The following is a 23,297-nucleotide window of genomic DNA, read 5'->3' on the forward strand; positions in this document are numbered from 1 at the left end:
GAAATATACGTAACCAAGAATACAAATTATTTTATCTAATTTTTAGAATAATATCTACTTATGGGTAAATAATGTATGTACTGATATAATAAAAAATAATTTCAAATTTAAGAACTAATATGATTAAAAATACTAAAGAGACAAAACAAAAAAATAATTAACTAAACATACAAATAATATAAGTTAATAATCTATTGTTATAAAAAAAGCTAATACTTATATTGCTAAATTTTAAAAAAGAAAAAGATAATTCTTTCTCTGTTTATCTTTTTTACATTTTTACATTTTTTCGATTTTCTGGAATAGTATTTACTTATAAGTAAATAATATATTTATTACTATGAGTAAAATTACTTAATTTATATTGGTGAATGATATAATCGAAAATACAAAAAAACAAAAAAAATAAGTAAATGTAAATACAAATTACATAGGGGAATAATATAATTGAAATTCTTCATTACATCATCATCCGACCTTATCCCAACTATTTGGAGAGCTACAATAGTCTTATTCCACCATTCCGTTCTATCATTGGCTGTACAGTCAATCAGATCATAGGCCACCATATTTCTTCTCACTAATTCTATCTAAATAATACAATTGAAATTACTTTTAAAAATATAACTACCTTAAATTGCAAGTTATAAATAGAATTATAATCATATTATGAAAAATGATATAATTGAAAATATAAAAAAAATAATTATTATCTAATAGAAGCCCAATTATAAAGATGGATCAATCAAAATTTCTCTCTTTCAATACGCTCTCTCTATAATCGAATATATATTTTGAAAATTTTATTTTGATGTTTAAATTTTATATTAATAATTAATATTTAATACAAGTGCAATCCACTTGCATATCATTAGTAACTCTAAAGTAGCAGCTCCAAAAGATATTATACTCTTGCAAGAGTATACTGTCTATTTATTCCCTTGGGTAAAATTCCATTTAGCATTTATTTTAGACCGTGAATTATGGTATATAATATTTTCAACCCAAAGATTAACCTCAATAATCTTTGAATTCCAGCCTGGTATCCAGATCATCCAGTGATCCTAAGTGGCCCCCATGGATAAAAAAAAAAAAATCCTTCCAAATAGGTCGAGGGAGCAGAAGTAAATATACTCCCAAGGGAACATACCATACGATGCTTAGTATAATTGTCAAATAGATAACGGCGGCTTACCTTTTCGTATATCCTCTCTCTAGATTTCTATTGCAAAAATACACTTTCTCTCTCCTTTTCCAGATTCTCTCTCTCGAAACGTTCAGATTTGCACCAAGATTTTCAGGCCCGGGAAAAAATTGTAATGACCTTTCCACAATTCACAATCCACAACCCTATAATTCATATTCAAAAGCGGAGACTCCAATGAAACCCACCAAACAAACATGCTTTCTCGCTCTAAATATATCTGTGATGATTATATATAAAGCACACCCACTAACACAAATTGCACTTTGTACTCTTCACCCGCTCTCTGCGTAGCGAACGAGAGAGAAAGGAAAGCCCAGAAGAGATGCAGAGCTCTGCAATTTCTCTCTCTTCGTGTAACCCATTTTTGAAGTCCAAAAGCCCATGTAAACCCACTTCCGGATTTCCCCCAAGATTCAGTCGTGGCCTAGATCCACTCCCACCAAAAGGGCTTCACCTTAGAGCTAGTATTGGCCGTTCTGATCTTAGGCAGAGGATCTCTTTTGGTAATGGGGTTTCTCCTTCTATGCAAAAACCCCTCTTTGAAGGGCCTGATTTTAGGGTTGGGGCTAGCGCTTCTGTTCCTGAGAGTGCCGATTCAAAGTCGAGTTCCAGTAGTTTGATTCAGACCTTGCAACTTGGAGCTCTGTTTGGGCTCTGGTATTTATTTAATATATATTTCAACATATATAACAAACAGGTAAATGACTTTGGACTTTTTTCCTGTTCTGATCTGTTTTTTTGGAGTCTGCTTCTCATTGGATTTGTCGTTATTTAAGGATTTTTGTGTTATCATTGCCATTTAATTTATTTATATATTTTTGAGGAGTTGCATGTCCAATGTTGAGGATCCAATGCTAACATTGCTGTTTGGCATATGAATAATAATTAATCTAGTGAGGATCAAATGCTAACTTTGGTGTTTGGCATAATCATTCATGAATAAATAAATAATCTATGCGCTCTGATAGTACGCTTCTAAACTACATCAATATCACAATGATCTGGTGTACCATTTTGAATGTCATTCATCTGCTTTCCTTTTTATTTTGATTTTCTTTTTGTTCCTTTTTCAAATAGGAAAAAGAGATTGTTTTAAATGCTAACCTTTACTCGTATTATTGGAATTATCTTCTCATTATCAAAACCTTAGAGTTGTTTCTACAGTGGTTGCATTTGTATTCATATTGGAAGTTAGGTGGTGGGAGCGTGCTTATACATTCTCTAAATGTGAATTTTTTATTTTGTTTTTACATGGATAGACATTTGTGTTCATATGTTTACTTATCATCATCACTGTCAAAGCCTTTTCTCAACTAATTGGGGTCAATTATATGAATCCTAGTCTGCCATTCTGATCTATTAAGGGTTATATACCCTTAGCGAGGGCATAACTCCTTATATCTTTTCTCCCTACTTTCAACCATGTCCTTTTCTTCCATTTGAACTAATTCGTTCCTCCTAATAGGGCTTTATTGGGTCTGCGCCACATATGGCCAGCCCACCTAAGTCTACTCTCTCTCATCTTATCGCCTATTGGTGCCACACCTAAATTTTTCGAATGTATTCATTTCGAATTCTATCCTTTTTTGTCTTGCCACTCATTAATCTCAACATCCTCATCTTCGCTACACTCATTCTATGGGTATATTGTTTTTTGTCCACCCAACATTCCGGTCCATAGAGCAAAGTTGGTCTCATTGCTGTCCTATAGAACTTGCCTTTCAGTCTCATTGGTATGCGGTGATCACATAAAATTATGGTTTGCTTATATGTATAATTTTTGTCATCTGTATGTAGGTTTTTGTATATGAAAGTATTAAATGCATGCACGTAAATGATTGCTTGAGATGCGATGCTTTTAGTCTTGTCAGTTAATTTTTAGTTGGTCGTCATAGAGAATGTGCTATTCATGTAGCTCATAAACTAAAAAATTGAGGAGATGTGCATGAACAAAACACAAACAAGTTAATGTGTTTGTAGAGAGACTTGTATTGCCTTTCGGACTTGTGTCTCATTTGTGTGTCGGTTCAGATGCAGGTTGTATGTGTACCTCTTCTTGCTTCTCTCGCTCTCTCTATTTGTGTGTGTGTGTGCATGCAAGGTGTGTGTGTCAGAGAGAGAGAGAGAGAGAGAGAGAGAGAGAGAGAGAGAGAGAGAGAGAGTATGCTATTTACTTAAAAGAATATATAGCTAGTTTGTTGTCATAATAAAAGTAGTTGTCATTTCTGCAATTTTCTTTACAAAGAGATTTTTTTCTTGTAATTTTTGTAAATGGCATGTTTTGGTACTCATTCCATTCCTTAAAAGTAGTAATTCTTAAGCCAGCCTGGGTTAAAGGTGATTTTCTAAATCAATTTTTGGGTAAAAAAGGTGCTATTCAAGTAACTTAGTAGGTCTTCTATATTTCCCTGAAATTATCTTACTCTTGAAATTGAATTGTATACTTATCAATACTTCTAAGACCCACCCGGCACGTTGATTCTTGACGTTACTGGCCTAACTCCACATGACGAGTCAATAATTGATTGATGAAATTGGTCTTATATAGGCAAGGCCAAAACTCAACCATGTCTGCGTTTTTCGAGAGTGGCTTAGATGACTCACTGGAGTCTTGGTGTTTTAGTCGAGTTCATCATGCTGCCTCCCCAAGTTATTGTGGATGGTTTTTAAAAGACGCTAAGTAGTTCTCTCATATCGCTAACAATGATGGGGCTTTTAAAACCTAGTATAGACCCGTAACTAACTACATGGTGCCTTAACAAAGGAACAGTTTTTGGTGATTCCAGCGGGTTCATGAGTCCGCACCAGGTTTCAAGGCTTTTAGGACATGAAACACATCCTAAATCACTGGAGATATATTTATGCTTCAGATCCATAAGTTGAGAGCTCCAAAAAAAGTGTAGATCTAATGATCTTTGTAGAAGGGAGATGAATGGTCCAAAAAAAGGGTACAAGATGGACGATTTTAAGGCCCAACAGTTTTTGGTTATCGTGGTGGTTGAGATGCTGGACTTGTAGATATTTGGATCCAAAATCCATCTCCAAGATGTGGTTTGGAAGGGTGGACAGGACTAGCTAGTCATTACAATAGGTGCATCCCCCGAACTAAAACCTACACCTTAGACAAAATCTAATATGATTTTGTTTTTGGTAAATAAAATCGTATAGGATTCATTTGGTGTTTTCTGGTTGTCATTTGATAATTCTTGTGTCATGCGTGCCCATATATCTAGACTACCTGCTTCTAGGCTAGAAGTTAGGCTTTTAATGTCCTTCACTGCCATTACTTGAACACTTGTATAGTTTTTATTGGCCAGAAGGAAATAACACTTTCATATAGATCAACATTATTAATAGTCTTCCTAGTATACCACATAAGAGTTACTAACCTATAAAACAAACATAAGCTATTTATTTGTTACACTTCATCTTTTAAGTTCACGGTGAGTACAGTTTCTAAGGAGTAATATGTGGACAGAAAAGCCATTATCTGAAATATGATGGACAGACAGTTGTCATAATGGTTTCTATGATATGCATGGATAAGCCTATGGTGCTTATAGATTAAGTCTAGAGGTATTTAATCATGGCATAGGCTTTCTTTAACTTTTCATGTAAGTACAAGGACATAAACCATTCTACAAAGTGTTGTATGCTAATTTACTTGATCTCTGGCCAATTTTTGTTTGCTTGTAGGTGGGTCATGTGAAGTCCAATCCTCTTAAAATTATGTCATTCCTCTTTTTCCTTTAGCTCCAATATGATGTCTGCAAGAAGCTCCTCTATAAAATTCTTCTTCACTTCTAAAATGAGCACCCCCTTTATGGACTTTACAAACCAATGACAATTGGAGAATCTCATGTAGCTCCATATTGATGTCAAAGAGGCATAGGAAGAAGTTTTAAATTACTTTGGCAATTTTGTTGTAAATAAGGAAATTCTCTCTTATCTCTTTGCTGAATATATAAAGAGGGAATGAGGGAGGTTTGCCACCGCATCCGCCTTGCCCCTGTATGCATTCAGAAATTTAAAACCCTAAGGCTATACATGTGATGGCCAACTGCTAACAGGTGCCGCCATCATGGGGTTGAATCCACTACACTCAGCAGATGATAAAGTTACTAGCCCTTACACACTAAGAACTCTATAGAAAGTAGACCTAACCCAAAAATGTCCTGATGATAGTTAGTCAAAACAGTGCTATCTCCCCCTCAACCAGGATTAAAGACACTCTAGTAACCTAAATAGGCTGTCAACTCTCTGTACTCTCCTCCTCAAATCCCTCCTCAACTACTTAAGCACATTGATTGTCCAGAATATCTTCTTACTTTTAAAGAAGTCCTCAGTTTTTCTCCTTCAGTGTTTCTTTCAAATGTTCCGGTCTATCCGGGCTACCAAATGTGAAATTAGCAATAAAGCAATTGTAAGAAGCCCATGACAAATGAGTGAATGTTTAGCAAATGTCAGGAATATTTTGTATTTTCTTTTCCTAGATTAAAAATCGAGATATAATTGCTCAGAATTCCACTAGTTATTATTCTGAGATACTTTTCTGAATATGAATTGTGGAGGTTTGTAATTTTGGATGGCTTAACATCATGGAAGGGCAATGACACGAACTCTAGTTTTTGGGGAGTCTAGCCACATTGTCTTTCTGAAATCATTCCCATTTTGCTGGTTTTTAGTTTCCTTTTTTCTGAATAGTTTTTTGGTCAATTCTTTGTTTAAAGTATGATTTTGGTGCAGTTGTGATTAAGAGCTCTCTAAAGTAAGATTCATCTGAAGAACAAAAATGCCTTTTCTCGAGATGTGTTATCTTTGTTGTGTTAGTAGTTCTAGCCTGGCAACCCCCCCTTCCCCTCCTTTCTCTCTCCTTTTTTCCCCCCTATTGTAAGCTGTAACAAGTGGAATTTTTTTAGAAGATACGCTGTAACAAGTGGAATTTTTTTTCACTTAATCACAGTCCTACTTCTATGCCCTCCACATAAATGACTATACTTGTTTGATCAAACATCATTCTTGAGAAACGGATAACAACTTTGCTTTTGATGTCATATATAAAGGTCTTGAAGGTCTTTCCCTTCCCAATCACCATCACAACTTTACAATTTGCTGTTGGCACTGTGCTCGTTCTTATCATGTGGTCAACTGGTCTATACAAGAAGCCCAAGATCAATTCTTCACAGGTATCCTGCTGATTTCATTTTATCATCTTTTTTTTGTTTTTTTGAAATGTTTCATTTTATCATCCTTTTGTTATTTATGTTTGGTAATTCTAAATGACTATATCATGTACCATTTCCAGCTCATTGCAATCTTACCTCTGGCTGCTGTTCATACATTGGGCAACCTTTTCACTAATATGAGCCTTGGGAAAGTTGCTGTTTCCTTCACCCACACAATCAAAGCCATGGAGCCATTTTTCTCAGTTGTTCTTTCTGCACTTTTCATGGGAGAGGTGAGCCTCTCTTTTTCATTTTCACCTTTCACTAGTACTAGTCTCTTGTGGACTTCTTGGTATCAGTAAAAGTAGGGACATGGTAAGTTCACTTCATGCTCTTTTGGTTTGAAGGAAAAAAGGAGTGAATTAATAGAGATAACTGCTTCTATGCATGCTGTATATGATTACTCAGCTTCGCAATTACCTTTCATTGGTCTGTTAGTTCTTATTTCTTCTTGGGTAAATCAATAATCTGTTATTTCACTCTTCTCTGTGGAACTTCTTTAATGTGATTACCGGTCATGCAGCTGCCTACTCTCTGGGTTGTTTCTTCCCTTGTGCCAATTGTTGGTGGTGTAGCATTGGCATCTCTCACTGAAGCTTCTTTCAATTGGTAAGGAAATGAAACCTGATCAAGTTTTCAGCTTTAGTTTCATTCTAGTAAATTAGGCCTTGTTGTTAGGCTACAAATTAGAATCACAAATAAGATTAAGAAAATAACAAAGTAATTTCTTTGTTGCATTAAAAAAACGATAAATTAATCTGAAAATTGAATTGGTTGGTAACAAAGGGTTTGTTTTCTTTCTTATAGTTGAAATACCTGCTCAATATATTCTCAATCAAATTGTCTTTTATGACCTACTCATCATCGCTGATTCCCTTGTCTCATATTTTAATTATGAATGAGTTTTCACACGTACAGGCATCGTTGGCTTGCTTGCTTCTAGATTTTGTGAATATTTGTGTGAAACTGCTTTAATTTTCACTTGTGTTGTGCATTCAACTAATTGTTTACTATTCAACATCATTGGAACTTTATGCCATGCCTTTTGTTGTGTTTTTTTTTTTTTTTGGGTGGGGGGGAGGGATGACTGCCTAATTGCGATGGAGAGCATTCCAGCCTTACACAAATGCTAATATATTATGTATGTGAATTGTGCATACATTGTACAATATTATTGTTAATTAGATTATATATAAATGTTTGGAAATATGTGATAAAGTATTTCTTTATTAGATTATATATAAATGTATGGAAATATATGATAAAGTAATGAAAGAAATACTTATATAAAGTATATGTATGATCAATTGAGCATTACATGTTTGAAACGATTGGTTAAATCAAAGTTTGGAAGTAACTAGCTAAATGTTGAATCGCCTAAAATCTCCTCTTCTACCCTTTCTTGGTATATCACAAAGAATCGAAACCAATTTTATATGAATTCTTGAAGTTCTTATCTTTTTAGAACTTCAAAAATTTTCAAAAATACTTATTTTTTTATTATTTTAGGAAAAACGTACTTAGGAAGCATGTGGTAGTTTTTTTTTTTTTTGGTTTCTTTTTGTTTTGTTTTGTGGGTGGGTGGGGGCAAGGGGGGGGGGGGGGGGGGGGGGGGGGTTTGTTAATATAGGGGAAAGTCTAAAATGCCCATGGTCCAAGGGCATTTTACTCTGCTTGCCATGGGCACACAAGGCAGGCGCCTCGGCTGAGGCACTAGGTGTACCTATGCTCCCATCTGGTTTTGCCACGCTTTGCCTGCCATGCCTCAGCTCTCGAGGTGCCGCTTAGGGGTCCGAGGTGAGCACCTTTTTAAATTCTTGTGTGTTGGTTTCAGCCAAGATGGTTGGTTCTCCCTTTTATAGTCTAACTCTTCTATGCGTTATGGAAGTTAATGCTTGGATTGCTAATATATTCTTCTTCCCACAGAAGGGGTTGAGACCATAGTTATTGTGCCTTCCAACCAAGGTGTTGACTCGATTCCGGAATCTTGCTCTTGTGTCCAGGAAAGGGAATCTCACTCCTTGATTTTTAAACTTTGGAATCTCGATCTTTCATATTAGGGATCTTGATTGTGAGTTATATGGGATCCATATTGCCTAACATTGTAGTATGGTATAACAGTGTGCAATAATATAGTAGTGTGGTATAGTATAGTAGTGTGAACTATATAGTATAGTGTATATTATAGTTATATATAATATAGGAAAGGATGAAGATAGGAAAGGCTTTAGGACCAGATGGTATCCCGATAGAGGTTTGGAAGTGCATGGGGGAAATTGGCATTGATTGGCTGACAAAGCTGTTCAACAAGGTGTTGAGAACAATAAAAATGCCAGACGAATGGAGAAAAAGTATTGTGGTACCTATTTACAAGGACAAAGGAGACATACAGATTATGCAAACTATAGAGGGATCAAGCTTATAAGCCATACTATGAAGCTCTGAGAAAGAGTAATTGGGCAACAACTAAGGCATGAAACGAGTGTATCTGAAAACCAATTTGGTTTTATGCCAGAAAGGTTAACGACTGAGGCTATTTTTCTACTTAGGCAACTGATTGAGAAGTTTAGGCGAAGGGAAAAGACCTTCACATGGTCTTTATTGATCTAGAGAAAGCTTATGATAGAGTACCTCAAGACTTGATTTGGCTGGTGTTGAAAAAGAAAGGCGTCTCTAGACACTACATCGATTTGGTGAGAGATATGTACGATGGAACAGTAACTAGTGTACGAACAACTAGTGGAGAGACGAGTGAGTTTTCAGTGACAATAGGTTTACATCAAGGGTCAACATTGAGCCTGTATCTCTTTGTCTTAGTTATGGACTACTTAACTAGGCACCTACAGGATGAGGGACCATGGTGCATGTTGTTCGTAGATGACGTAGTTTTGATTGATGAGATTCGAAACGACATCAACACAAAGTTAGAACTTTGGAGGGATGCTCTAGAATCCAAATGTTTTAAAATTAGTCAGATTAAGACAGAGTATATGCAGTACAAATTTAGTAATAATAGGGGTAAAGACGAGGAAGTAGTTAAGATTGACTGTCAGGAAGTACAAAAAAGACTACACTTTCGATATCTTGGGTCAATAATCTTGGAAAATGGAGAGATCGTGGAAGATGTCGCGCACAAAATTAGAGCTGGGTGGGCGAAGTGGAGATGTGCAATTGGAAGTTTATGTGATCGCCACATACCAATGAGGCTGAAGGGCAAGTTCTATAGGACAATGGTGAGACCAGCTATGCTCTATTTAGCGGAATGTTGGGCAGACAAAAACAATATACCCATATAATGAGTGTAGTGGAGATGAGATGGATGAGTGGCAAGACAAGAAGAGATATAATTCACAATGAATCTATTCGAGAGAATTTAGGCATGTCACCAATAGACGATAAAATGAGAGAGAGTAGCCTTAGGTGGACTAGCCATGTGTGGCGCTGACTAAGTACAACACATATTAGGAGGTACGAATTAGTTCCAGTGGAAGGACTGAAAAGGCAAGGGGCATGCACAAAAGGGCGTGGTTGGAAGTAATCCAAAAAGATATAAGGACTTATGGCCTCATTGAGGATAGGGCTTTTAATAGAGCAGAATGAAGAACCAGGGTTCATTTAGCCAACTCCAATTAATTGGAAAAATGCTAAAATGATGATGATGATGATATTATATAGTTATATATAATAGATTGATATGTTGTAGCATGTGTTGTGGTGTAGTAAAATATAGTATATAGCATACGATTGCAGTATGGTACAACATTATATTGTTTTATAGCAGTGTTGTATATTATTGTATAGCAGTATTGCATTGTACTTTATACAACTGTGCAAGTTAAGTGCTCTTGGACGGCCTTGAGTTTTAACTAGAAGGAACTCGGTCCTATATAATTGATCCCATTTAAACTTCGATCAAGCTCCGCCACATATTTGGATTAAGATCCCTAGATTTCAGGGTGTACGAACCGTGATCCCTACCATAGGGAGCTTCCTACTTGTCACTATCCTGTGGTTCTGATCGTGATATTGGATTTGATTTGATCCCCCGACCCAAGCACTATGGTTTGGACTAGATTTTAGATTTCTAAGTGATGCTTCCCTTGCCCTTTGAGTTTAAGTCTCTCTTGCACTTTCTCTCACTCTCGCTCGCTCTCTCTCTGTATCTCTCTCTCGCATGCGCTTGTTTCATAATAAATTTATTGCTTTGGTATGCCTTAAGTTAATCAAGTGATGTAAGTCTATTGATTAGGGCTGATGTTTGTCCTTTTTTTTTTTTTTTTTAATTTTCTTGTCTATATTTATTGATGTGAATCTCGAGAAATGGGAGGCTACATCTTCCTGCATAAAAAATACGACCAAGGACATAACCTGAGACTTGGACCAGAAAGACATTTGCCGCTATCAACCAAAGGAAAAGGAAAATATAATAAACAACGTGCCTCTACATATCCTAATGAACACTAAATCATCCTTGGCATTGAAGAAAACGTGAGGCCTACTACTTGGGCTTTCATATCTGTATATTCTTTTCTTGTTCAACAATACTTTACTTGTGGCAACACAAATTTATGGTTTGATGTTGTCAGATGCAGTGTTTTAAAATGCGGCCGCATCATGCGGTATATGGTGGGCATCGCATCTGGAATGACCGTTTGGAGGTATGCGGGCACATATGTGCCGCATAACGCATCACTTGCATCTGGCCGCATAGTTTTCCGCCTTTTCTTTCAACTGTGCCCCTTGGGGACGAGCAAAATGGTCTTTTTGACCATCAAAATTTGGGGGAAATAGTTTGGGGGGGTATTAAAGCCCCTAAATGAGCATTTTCAGCCACATTCGTGGCTTTTTTGGGATCAAATCGAGCAAAAAAAAAGGTGGAAAGTTTTTTCATTGAGATCTTGGATTTGGGGATTGTGTGATATTTGGATATTGATTTGAACATTTTGGTTGTTGATTTGGGGAAGTTTAGGTGAACTTGTGACGACATATCGAGGGTTTCAGAGGCTGTGAAGAAATCGAGCATTGCTTCAAGAATCGGTAACTTTTTATTCTTTCTACAATAATACTTATTTTTGGGGGCAATGTCTTCTTCCCAATCTTTTAGAAATAAGGACCCGGCTTGGAAATATGCCATTCTAAAAAATTCGAAAGATCGAAATTGTGTAATTTGTATGCTATGTGGAAATACTTATATGGGTAGTATTTTTTGACAAAAAGAACACTTAGCTAAAATTTCTGGGAATGTAAGAGCATGCCCACAAGCTATCGACGATAGAAAAAAGGAGATTAGAGAATACATGGATAGCTTGAAAAAAGATAAGGGAAGAAAAAATGAAAAAAAAAGAATTACTTGATGATATACAATTATTTGATGATGATGATGATGATGATGATGATAATGATATATCTAAAGTTGCAATGATGCAAAGGGGTACTCGTACTCCAATCTCAAGAGAGGGTTATAAATACTGGTGGTAGTGGTGAAAAAAAAACACCTCTCTAAGGGGTCAATGGATATGTTTTTCACCCCTAGCATCGAAATTGTGGTTTAGGAGTGGAAGAAAAAAAATAAAACAAACCACAATTGAAAATAGATACAAGAAAGAACAAAGGAAGTCTGTATGTAAGTGGATTACAAAGTGGATTTACATGGCCGGTATTCCTTTTAATACTATTACCCTCGATAGTTTTGCATGTATGGTCCAGGCAATTGGGCAATGTGGCCCAGGACTTATTCCTCCTTCACTACATGAGGTTAGAGAGCCCTTATTGAAGGATGCTGTATTTGATGTCAACAAAATTTTGATTTGTCAAAGAGAAGGGTGGGAGAAATATGGGGCCACTATTATGTGTGATGGTTGGTCCGATGGGAAGTCGAGGGCATACATTAATTTTTTGGTTAACTGTTCAACAAGTACTTCTTTTGTTATGTCTGTTGATGTATCAAACAAGTCACATGATGCTACATACTTATGTGACTTGATGGATGAGAGTTCAAAGTTTGTTGGAGAGAAAAATATGGTACAAATTGTCACTGTCAATGGTCTCAATTATGCTGTAGCTGTGCATTTCATGACTTTTAAAAGGACGCATATGTTTTGGACTTCTTGCGCAGCTCATTGTGTTAATCTTGTGCTTAAGGAAATGGGTATAACATTTTTATTTAGTGGGGTGATTTCAAGAGACATGTTTGTTGTTGGATTTACTTACAATCACACCATAGTCTTAAGTATGATGATGTCTTTTCAAAAGAAGAGAGAATTAGTGAGACTGGGTATCACTAGATTTGGCATGTCATTTATCACTCTTCGAAGCTTAACCAAGCAAAAAAGGGCCAAGCAAGTAAATGATTAAAGCATAAGGATGGGAGAAAGATTGAACAAATTATTTTGAATACATCTTTTTGGAGTCAAATAATTCTTGCTTTGGAGGTGGCTCGCCCTTTAGTGAGAGTGCTTCGATTGGTTGATGGTGATATGAAGCCTGCCATGGGCTACATACATGAAGCCAATGACTGGGGCAAGAGCAGCTATTAAAAATGTTTTAAAGGATGATGAAAATAAGCACAAGGCTATACTTGAAATTATTGATAGAAGATGAGATTCCCAGCTTCACATGCACCTCCATTCAGCCGGTTACTGTGTAAACCCATCTCTTCAATACAAGCACCCATCCATTGATTCAGATCGTGTAATAAATGGTCCATTGAGTCAGATCGTGTAATAAATGGTGGGTTCTTAGATTGTGCTTGAGAGGATGGTGCATGACAAAGATATCCAAGATAAGATTCAGGGCCATGAATTGATTAAGTTCAAGTTAAACTTGGGAAACTTTGGGAGAGAGATTGCTACTTGAAATAGGGACACTACAGATCCAGGTAAAGGTGAAAAGTACCCTTACTTGTCTGTGACTTTATGTATAGTTCCGTTGTTATATGTTTACCCTTAATTTTTATCTATAATCTAAATTATAAAATATTATACAGCTGCATGGTGGGCATTTACGGAAGCGAGACACCAAATCTACAACGTCTCACCAGTGTTTCAAAAAGCGCTTGGTGGCTATAGGGGTCCAGGCCGCCCAGCGCCTAGGCGGGCGCCCAGAACTTGGGTGGCCCAAGTGAAAAAAAAAAACTAAGACCATTATCCCAGTATTTTGATAATCCATAAGACCTTAATCCATATTTTTTATACAATGCTAAAACATTAAAACCATACAAGCATACACTGATAGTCTGATACACGGTAGACTCTACACACAAAAGTTAGATAGTAGAACTTAAAACTAGAAAGTAGAAACTAAAAATCAAAAAAAGAAAATATATTGAAATTCAAAAAATATACAGACACAATAATTAACACTCAACACCAAGAGTCTTCAGTCATCATCATCAGAAGGAACAACATGTACAACTCCTTACAGTTATGGGCCCCAAATTTTAAAAATCTTGCGTCTCCAACTAGATGGCCCATCTCATGGTCAATGAAGTGGCCCACTAGAGGGAAGAGTCCCTGGGAACAGTGATTTAAAAAGCGGTCGCCAGGGGGCTTGAGCGCATCACCCAGGCCTAGGCGGCCCTTCTGGGAGGTGGTTCCCTCATGAAGGGGCATTTTCTTCCTCCGGGTGGTGTTATTTACATTTTTGTGAGATTGATCGGGTATTTCAAAGTTCAAAAAATAGATCCAAATAACATCCTTTTGGTTGGGATTTTATTTTTTAGATTTTTTATGCTTATTAGAAGGTTTTAAGGAAGCACTTGAGATTGGGAAACATCTCAAACATTAAAAATTAAAGATTGAGCAAAAATGTTAGTTGAGAATCTTCGTATCTGAGATTTTATTTGCTATTTCAATGTCTTCTTTGGGTTCTTCTAGAAGTGGGGATTTGCGTTGGAAGTATGGTTATAACCGATATCTAAATGACAAAAATTATATAAGAGGTAATTATTGCGGAATGGGGTATAAACCGGTTCAAAAAACACCTTACCAGTATTAAGGGGGATGCTGTCCCACCCCTCGTAAAAATGTTCCTGAACCTATCAGGGATGAGATTAAGCAGTATTTGAGTTCAATAAAACCAAAAAAGGAACAAAAGGAGCCTTGCCATTTGGATAAGTCTTCTTCTGATTCTTTTAAAAGTGGTGATCTGGGTTAGAGTATGATTATAACTTGAATCCAAATGCCAAAATTTTATAAGGTGTAATTTTTGTGGAAAAGATAGCAATGGGGGTATTTATTGATTCAAGAGACACCTTACTGGTATTAAAGGAAATGTTGCTTCTTGTAAAAAAGTTCCTGAAGCTATTGGGGATGAGATTAGAAAATATTTGAATTTGGTACAATAAAAAAGGAAGAAAGGAGCCTGTTATATGGAAATGTCTTCTTCGGGTTTCTTCTAGAAGTGGTGATATGGGTTTGGAAATATGGTTATAACTTGCATCCGAGTGATAAAAATTATATAAGGTGTAATTATTGTGGAAATGATACTAATGGGGTATTTACCGGTTCAAGAAACACCTTACCGGTATTGGGGGGATATTGTCCTTTGTAAAAATTTCTTGAAGCTATCAGGGAGGAGATTAAGCAATATATGAGTTCAGTAAAACACAAAAAGCAAAAAAAGGGTGAAGAGGTACTAAGTAGAGTAGCCAACATGCCTAAGGTCTCTAGTCCATCTACACAGAGCAAGAGGGGAGTAGAAGAAGAGGAGGAAGAGGCAGAATTAGAAGAAACAGAGGAGGACGAGTGTTATGTTGAAGAGGGAAATGACTCTAATGGTGATGGACTCAACTCTGATGCATATGATGAGGCGTACCCCACTGTTTTTGGTGACTGAAGACTCTTGAGTCCTCGAGTGTAAATTGTCTTTTTCTTATTTTCTAGTTTCTACTTTTAAGTGTATGCCTCTATGATTGTATCATTGTATGGAAATATAGATTATGAAATGGTATGGACTATTGAGCATGGAGTATGGTCTATGTAGTATGGATTATGGATTGTGCTTGTATTACTAATTTACTATTATATTTTATTTTTGGTTGTGCTAGTAGTCTATTATAAATTTGCAATAGTTTGGAACTTGGGATTATTGGATTTTAAATTTTTTAATATTTTATGATGTATTACTCATATTCTCCTGCCCATCTTTTTCAACCTAGGCCGCCCAGACCTAGGCAGCCAGGACCCCCATGACTGCCTAGGAGCACTGCCTAGGAAGGAAACGGGGGCTATTGTCTCTATAAACGTTTGCCTGATTGTTTGGGGCATCACCTGCACCCAACCAAAATGCTAGAGCTAGAAGGGCCAGATGCGGCCTGAGAATGAACAATCTTCGAAGAGGTGATCAGTGGTTTCCTTTGGCTCCTTAGACTTTTCACAATGGTTAAGCATTTGGACACCTCACCTCATCTCTGCAGCTGGTTGTGAGGTTCTTTTGGATAGAACTAGCCAACTGAGGGCCTTTATCTTTGGGGAGCTGGGGAGAACAAAGTTGTAGGGGCTATGAACTGGCACTTTCCCCCCTGGTTAGTTTTGCTGATAGCCAGGTAAGGAGGCCCTGAGAAAGGCCCGGAAGTGGCAGGGAGCCAGGCCATCCTCTCTCCTTTTTCTTGGGATGAGTTGTTTCCTTAGGAGGTCCACCAAAGATGCTAGTTCAAGTCTTTCCAAATCTGAAAGGTTCCTCCTGAAAATAGGGTGACCAGCTGGCCTCGGGTGTTTTCATAGTATTGAGCTGCCATTACATGTGAGAATAACCTCCGTAATGAGAAACTAAAGTAGCTTCTCCTACCCAAAGGTCCAGCCGCAGCTGAATCTTCTCCTTGGCTTTTGCCATGAAATGAATATTGGAGACAAACCCCGTTTAAGATGATACGATCCTTTCCAGGCTCTGGAGGTATTTGCATTGGCAGAGCCCCTGGGAAGCTAACTGAAGCTATCTACTCTGTAACTCTGCTGGCAACCTACTGCCACATGTGGCCTTCTTTGTTCCTGACATGGCATCACCACTTGCCAAAGAAGCTCAGTACTACATGCAATGAGCTATCTAATGCCCAACCTGAGTTTCTTTTCAATATATAAACCTTGTCCCACTTAATTTTTGTACTCCACCAACTCAGGATCACTAGGAACGTCTCATTAGTTGCTCAAAATGATAGACCTCAGCAGTAGGCTTCCTAAGAGTGACATCCCAAAAACAGGGATATTTGAGAGAGTTTCTTTGAGGTAGGTGATTCTGCTCCTAGAGACATGAATCTGCATTTCCAAGATGCTAGACGGTGTTCAAAATGTCAACCACAGCATCCAATTGAGCATTACACGGCTGGCCGATGCAAAGGAGAAGACCCAAGGACTTATTTGGAAAGGAGTCAATGTCGTACTCCAATATATTGGCCAACTTTGAGACTGCTTCTGGCCAGCACTGACCCCAATAATTTATTTTTAGCCACATTAATCTTGCATGTGGAAACTTCAAGCACCCAATGAACAACTAGAGGTTGTTGACTTTTGGGGGGGTTAACTTGGCAGAAGGTTTAGGTGTCATCTGCATACTGAAGGTGGGATATCTGCATACCGAAGGTGGGAGATAGAAGCTACCCTTTGGGACAATTTAAAGCCTTGGATCATTTTGTTTTTGAAAATGCTTGAGATAGATTTGCCTGAAAACCATAAGGCCAACAAGAACGGGGAGCGAGGGTCTCCCTGGCAGAGGCCTCTTGAAGCGGGAAGAAGCCTGTAGGGGATCCATTGGCTAGAACTAAGGGCCATGGGGAAGAGAAAGAGCCCCAAATTCGAGTCCTCTACCTGCTACTGAAGCCCATCAAATTTAGCACTTGACTGAGAAGGACCTAGTGAACATGATAGTAAGCTTTTTGCTAGTATAGCTTAAGGGCAAGATCAAAGGTCTTGGAGTGGTGCGTGGTGTGCGCGCTCATATCTAATCAATGGTCCACCCAAAATCTGGGGTTGTGGATGAAAGAGCCATGTGGGAGATACAAGATGTTTGATCACATTTTACTAGTGCAAGGCAAGCACTCTGGATGTGATTTCATAAGAAGGTAAGTTTTCATTAATATCCTTTTTTTTTGCGTTATTTAAAAAAGGGTGCGGTTTGTATAGAGCCTAGGCTCTAAACAATCAAAGTAGAGCCTACCTTCAAATAGTGTCGAGAAATGTGGTTTTAATACGGGAAATCTTTGTAATAGCTTTAAAATATATTTTTATATTTATTTATAAAGTTTAAAGCTTAAAAAATAGTGTAGATCGACAGATCTATGAAAACTTAAAATCTTGAAAATTGACAGTCCAAAAATGCTTTATAACATGCACTATTTCTAAACCTTGAAATCCATTTTTTTCTCATTTCCATGCATTTTGATATCGAGATGATCAATTTGAAGATATTTGGGCATCAAAACAATTTATTTTAGTGAAATATTTGAGGTAGGCTCAAATTTGATTGTTTAGAGCCTTGGCTCTATATAAACTTTTCCCCTTAAAAAATATCCCATGTGTTCTGAATTTTACACTCACGTCCTCTCTTTGCTTTCTTTTTTTTTTTTTTTTTTGAATTCTTTTATTTTGTGGAAATGCCCTTGGTCGAAAGTCCAAGTTGTAGGCCCTTGGGTCGGAACTCCTATTACCCTGTTTTTCTTTTTCCCTAGTTTTTGGGTCAGAACTCCAAGTTCCAATCCCAATTTTTTGTTACAAAAAAAAGAAAAAAGAACAGGTTGGAACATGTAATTCAGATCTAGTCTTAAAAACTTGTTATTTCTTTTTGAAAGACTGGTTCGGATCTCTGACTTCCAACCCTGTTTCTTGCATTGATTTTTTCGTTTTTTAATTAAAAAAAAACAGGTGGGAACATGAAATTCTGATAGGTATTAAATACCTATATTTTTTTGAATGAACAGATTGGTTCTCCAACTTCCCAACCGGTTTCTTACACTTTGTAAAAAAGGTTGTTGGAACATGAAGATCTGATCCAGTTTTAAAACTTGTACTCCCTCCCCCCCTCCTCTTTTTTTGTTTTTGAATGACTAGGTCGGGCACTTCATTCTACTACCCTTTTTGTTTTTTTAATAAAAAATTCAGGTCAGAAACTGGAAAAAAAAACAACAAAGAAAAAGTCCAGGTCAAAACTTGGAGTTTCAACACGGGCGTTTTGGGAATAGCAAAAAAAATAAAAAATAGGGCGAGTGTAAAATTCAAAATATAGGGACATTTTTTAAATAGTCCCAAAAAAGGGATATTTATGAAGATTTCCCTTATAAGAAATGTTTATTTAACTTATAGGCCTAAGATGTTCTAGCACTTCTGCCCCCTCCAGCTTAAGAACCTGTGCTATGAATGTGGCGTTCAACCCTGTGCTAATGATCCCTCTATGAAATTTTCCAAGAAAAACACGAGACAATAGTGCCTCCTGATTCGACCGACCAATGGGGCGAGCTGATCCACTTTGATCCAGGAGAAACCCAAGTCAGCCACATTTCAATGCAGGTCACGTGACCTACAGCTCGGCCTTTGCTTTTTTAGGCTCCCTCTACCCACATCTTCCAAGACACTTATGGAACAAGGTGATAAGATGGCCATCAGGGCCTGCCCTTGTCTTGTCCCACAAATCTCATTTTGAGTAAATTGTCTCTCGAGCCTCACTAATTGCTTTCTAGGAGGAATAGAGCTTGGGTCAAGGTGGTAGCAGCTGGGTTTTTATAGCACTACATCTAAAGCTCCATTCCTGTGTACACCTTGTCAAAAAAGAAGGAAAATTGCTTTCTAGGTGGAGGCTGGGGTGGGAGGTTAACAATTCTAAGCCTCGCTTTACTAGATGTGGGGAAGAGTTTTTCAAAGAATGTAGTAAGGACCGTACTAATGCCACAGGGCTCCTCGTATGCATTGTCTCCTTCGCAGCAACTGACAGGTTTTCTGGGAGGCAGACTAACCTGTTTCCTCATAAAATATGGTCTTTTTCACAGCCATCTATATTGGGGTTTTGGGTCTTTCTGTTCTTATGTGTTGTATCCCTCCAACGGCTACTGCATTGGGAGAATGAGAATAATTTAGACCCCTCTTAATAATTAGCAGGCACATTTGTCCTCTTCAAATTCTTTATATCACACTAAAATGTGTGAGTTATTATATTTCACGATGGCACGATCTGCCAATTATGGTTGTGGTTGGTTGCTCCTGATTTTGGACTCTGTTTCTTTTTTGGGTTGCAGGGCCGGGTTTTGGAGTGCTATGGCTTCCAACCTCACGAACCAATCCCGCAATGTTCTTAGCAAGAAATTCATGCTCAAGAAAGAGGTGATCCATTTTTTTCATGTCTCTAGGTGGAATATTGTAGATAAATACAGTTAACGTGGTTATTATTATTGTATATGTGCAAAGTTATTTCTGTATTTTTTCATTGCCAAACAAACAACTAGCCTATTGTGGAAAGTTAATACGGTTTTTAAGTAGTTATTTGGTGTGTATCAGGAATCTCTGGACAACATAACTCTCTTCTCGATAATCACTATCATGTCACTCATCATGTTAGCACCTGTGACTGTCTTCACTGAAGGCATCAAGTTTACTCCATCATACATGGAATTGGCTGTAAGTTATAGCTAAAAGTCAACTCCATTGATCTCTTCTTGTTTCTCCTCTCTTTTTCTTTTTTTGTAAATGACTCCATTTACTTGTCCTGTTGCAGGGTTTGAATGTAGAACAGGTAATCCAGAGGTCTCTCTTGGCAGGGCTATGTTTTCATGCTTACCAGCAGGTATATCTCCTGTGCTCCTTCGTGTGTGTATGTTAGTGGGTGTGTTTGTGAAATGATATTTCTCATTGCTTTTTATATGCTTAATGGATATATTCATGTGCAGGTTTCCTACATGATCCTTGCCAGGGTCTCGCCTGTCACGCATTCTGTTGGCAACTGTGTGAAGAGGGTGGTGGTCATTGTTTCTTCAGTTCTTTTCTTCAAAACACCAGTCTCCCCCATCAATTCTTTGGGTAAGTCTTACTCGCTCCTCTCCCATAATAATGCCTATTCTCTTCTACAGGGTTCGGAATTGGTATTTGATTATTTTAGGTATGGTTATTGCTTTATGTTCATAAATAGGGAAAATTATTGTGGTTATGGTTATTGCTTTATGTTCATAAATAGTTATCGCTTTATGTTCATAAATAGGGAAAAATTTCTCTATTTGTTTCATACTATAAACCCCTTGCATAATCCCCGTAGGCTGTATAAATCTCCCGAGAACAAGATTTCATGATGTTTAGAATGGGGGCCGAGTTTGGCACCACCCATTTTCTTGATTGTCCACCCAAAATAGTCGGTAATCCCTCGGAATTTATTTGCCTTTAATTTTCAGTTACTTGTCTAATATAAGTTTTTAATTGTTAATTAAGAAAATATGGGCATCCATTTATTGTTGTTGTTGTTGATTGCATATCACATGGGTTTCCCACAGTTTGCTAACACTTCCCAACTGTCCTATATGAACGATGTAAACAACACATTTTTGGGGTGTGTTCTTTCGCTCAAAGTTTCTCATTTTTATCCGGCCACAGACTTTGAACAGAGGAGCGGAAGTCCTTAATCTTCCATTTTTTACATTGACGGTTGGGAAGGTGCTACAAAACTGTGGAAAACAAAATTGTTAGCATAAAACACTTCCATTTACTACTATCAATTTATATTATGGTTTTCATGGTTTCAATATGATTTGCTTCATGTATTTCAGGGACGGGCATTGCGCTGGCTGGGGTTTTCTTGTACTCAAGGGTGAAAAAGATTAAGCCCAAGCCTGAAGCCAAGTCCGCATGAGAAGGAAGAGAAATTTAAATGCGGAAATTATTTATTAGGTTTTTCCATTGTCTGTCTTTGAAGGCTGACTGTTTTGTTTTTTCAAGATTTTGTAATTTTTCTCTGACGATTTTCGCAATTTTCAGTGGTAGTCCATGATTGCTCCATGGCTTGTCACCTTCCTATGTGTGTGTATTTGTTTCCTTTTCTTATTCTTGTTGGTTATTTGTGTGTTACGGCTTTTAAGTTTAATCTTTGGGTGGCCTTGTTTTTGTTCAATTTGCTGTTAGTTGTGAGAGCAGAAAATGGAGAACTGGTTTCAAGGTGAGGGTCCATGAAACCGAGGAAATTCGAGGATTATTTGGATAATGCGAAATGGTATAACCTCTTTTGGAAGAGCATTATGGGACAACTTGAGATGCTTTGCCTAAGGCTTGCTTGTAAGATAAAATGTTTGGATACGTTCATATACTACTGGGGGGGCACTTGTACATTTAATCCCTCAGGCAGGCAAATCCTTGGTTCGGGGGAGCACTTGTACATTTAATCCATAAGGCAGGCAAATCCTTGGTTAAGGGTGTTTCTATGAGACTGGATTTTGGGATGCTACCTCTCAGTTCGACATGTGAAAAGCTCTTGATTTTGGTCAGGGAGCATACTATACAAGCAATCTCCTGTGATCGATTTCATGAGGGAAGAGCTGATCTCCAAGGGAAAATTTATTTCTTCGAGCCCGAAGAACACATAGATAAAGCAGAAAGCATCCACAGAGAGAGAGAGAGAGAGAGAGAGAGAGAGAGAGAGACATTTGCAGCAATAGCACCGAGATCAAAATACCAACGAAGTGTAGTGTCTTCTCTGTTGTTTTCAATGTATATTCTAGCGGTAGAATGTGCACTTGCATGTTTTAACTCAATTTTTTTTAGGTAAAATTGATATATTATTAAGGAGACGATTTATTTTGATACAAGGAGGTCGCAATTTTCATTGACGGTTAGATTTGAAATTGGGGGGTTGAGGATGTGTTTTGAGCACGCAGAGTCTAAATTAAAATTTTCCTATAATATTGTGATATACTTTCATTTATTGGATTTCACATCTAAGAGGTGATTTTGACCTCGTACCAAAAATAAATGGGCTCATGGCATGCAATCCTATTATTAAAAGCTTATAGTTGAACGGAAATTTATAATTTATTTTTTGTCGAAACTCTTGTGCATATGCGAGGAAAATATTCGCAATGTAAGCATTTTAAATACGTATGAATATGTTGTAATGTGAATTTGATGTTCTCGCTATAAACTAGTAAGTTGTTAAATATAAAAGGGCATTTTAGATTCTAATATGGGAGCGCAAATATGAAAATTTGTGCTTTCACTCTTTCAAGTAAAATCCAATTGAAGAATACTTCTAGGACCCCAAGATTTGGAGATGTGACATACTCGACGTAGCAATCAACCTTAAAAAAAAGAGAAATAAAGAGAAAAATCAAAGACTGCCCATTTTTCGGAGGGTTAGGTCCTCGTATTAAAAATCTCAATATCCAAATTCTTTTTGGTGAAAATCAGCAAGATGTCTTTATATGCACCACGCATTACCTGTGTGTAATTCCTCCCCATGGAAAGGGTCGGTTCTGAAAAGATTGGCAGGATTAAAAATTTTTCAGATTAAATGCTATTTAGAGAAAACCTTTAAAGGGAATTGAACACTGTCTCGTGCGAGGATGAAATGCTAGTGCTTGTCACCGCCAAAATGATATTTCATCCATTTAGTTTCAGGGTGTTACGGATGATGATTTGGAAGGTTTGGAGTCGGAGTTTGTAAAACATTTTTCAGGAGTTTTCGAGTCTCAATGGCATACCCTTTAATAAACTGGCTCAAGCTCAAGCTAATTTTTGGAAAAGCTTATATCAATGGAGGTGCTAAAGCGTGCTGTCTTTTCCTTGCCTGGATTTAAATCGCCATTTCCCTGATGGTTTTCCACTTGCATTCTTCCATAAATTATGGGATGTCATTAAATGTGAGCTACTTGCATTGGTGGTAGAGTTTATGGAAAGTAGTATTGCAGGATG

General features: G+C 37.3%; 1 protein-coding gene across 1 annotated transcript; it reads left to right on the forward strand.

Moving 5' to 3' along the window:
- Positions 1-1,155: 1,155 nt before the first annotated feature.
- LOC18430471 (phosphoenolpyruvate/phosphate translocator 1, chloroplastic) lies at positions 1,156-21,408 on the forward strand. Its single transcript, XM_006840624.4, has 9 exons — positions 1,156-1,904; positions 6,271-6,393; positions 6,513-6,665; positions 6,956-7,041; positions 19,649-19,733; positions 19,908-20,027; positions 20,125-20,193; positions 20,297-20,426; positions 21,164-21,408. The coding sequence occupies exons 1-9, from the start codon at positions 1,530-1,532 to the stop codon at positions 21,244-21,246; spliced, it is 1,224 nt and encodes a 407-aa protein (XP_006840687.1). The 5' UTR covers positions 1,156-1,529; the 3' UTR covers positions 21,247-21,408.
- The last annotated feature ends 1,889 nt before the right edge of the window (positions 21,409-23,297 follow it).

This window comes from Amborella trichopoda, chromosome 3 (assembly GCF_054954075.1).
Source record: "Amborella trichopoda isolate Santa Cruz 75 chromosome 3, AtrichopodaSantaCruz75HAP2 v2.0, whole genome shotgun sequence".
Taxonomy (NCBI): domain Eukaryota; kingdom Viridiplantae; phylum Streptophyta; class Magnoliopsida; order Amborellales; family Amborellaceae; genus Amborella; species Amborella trichopoda.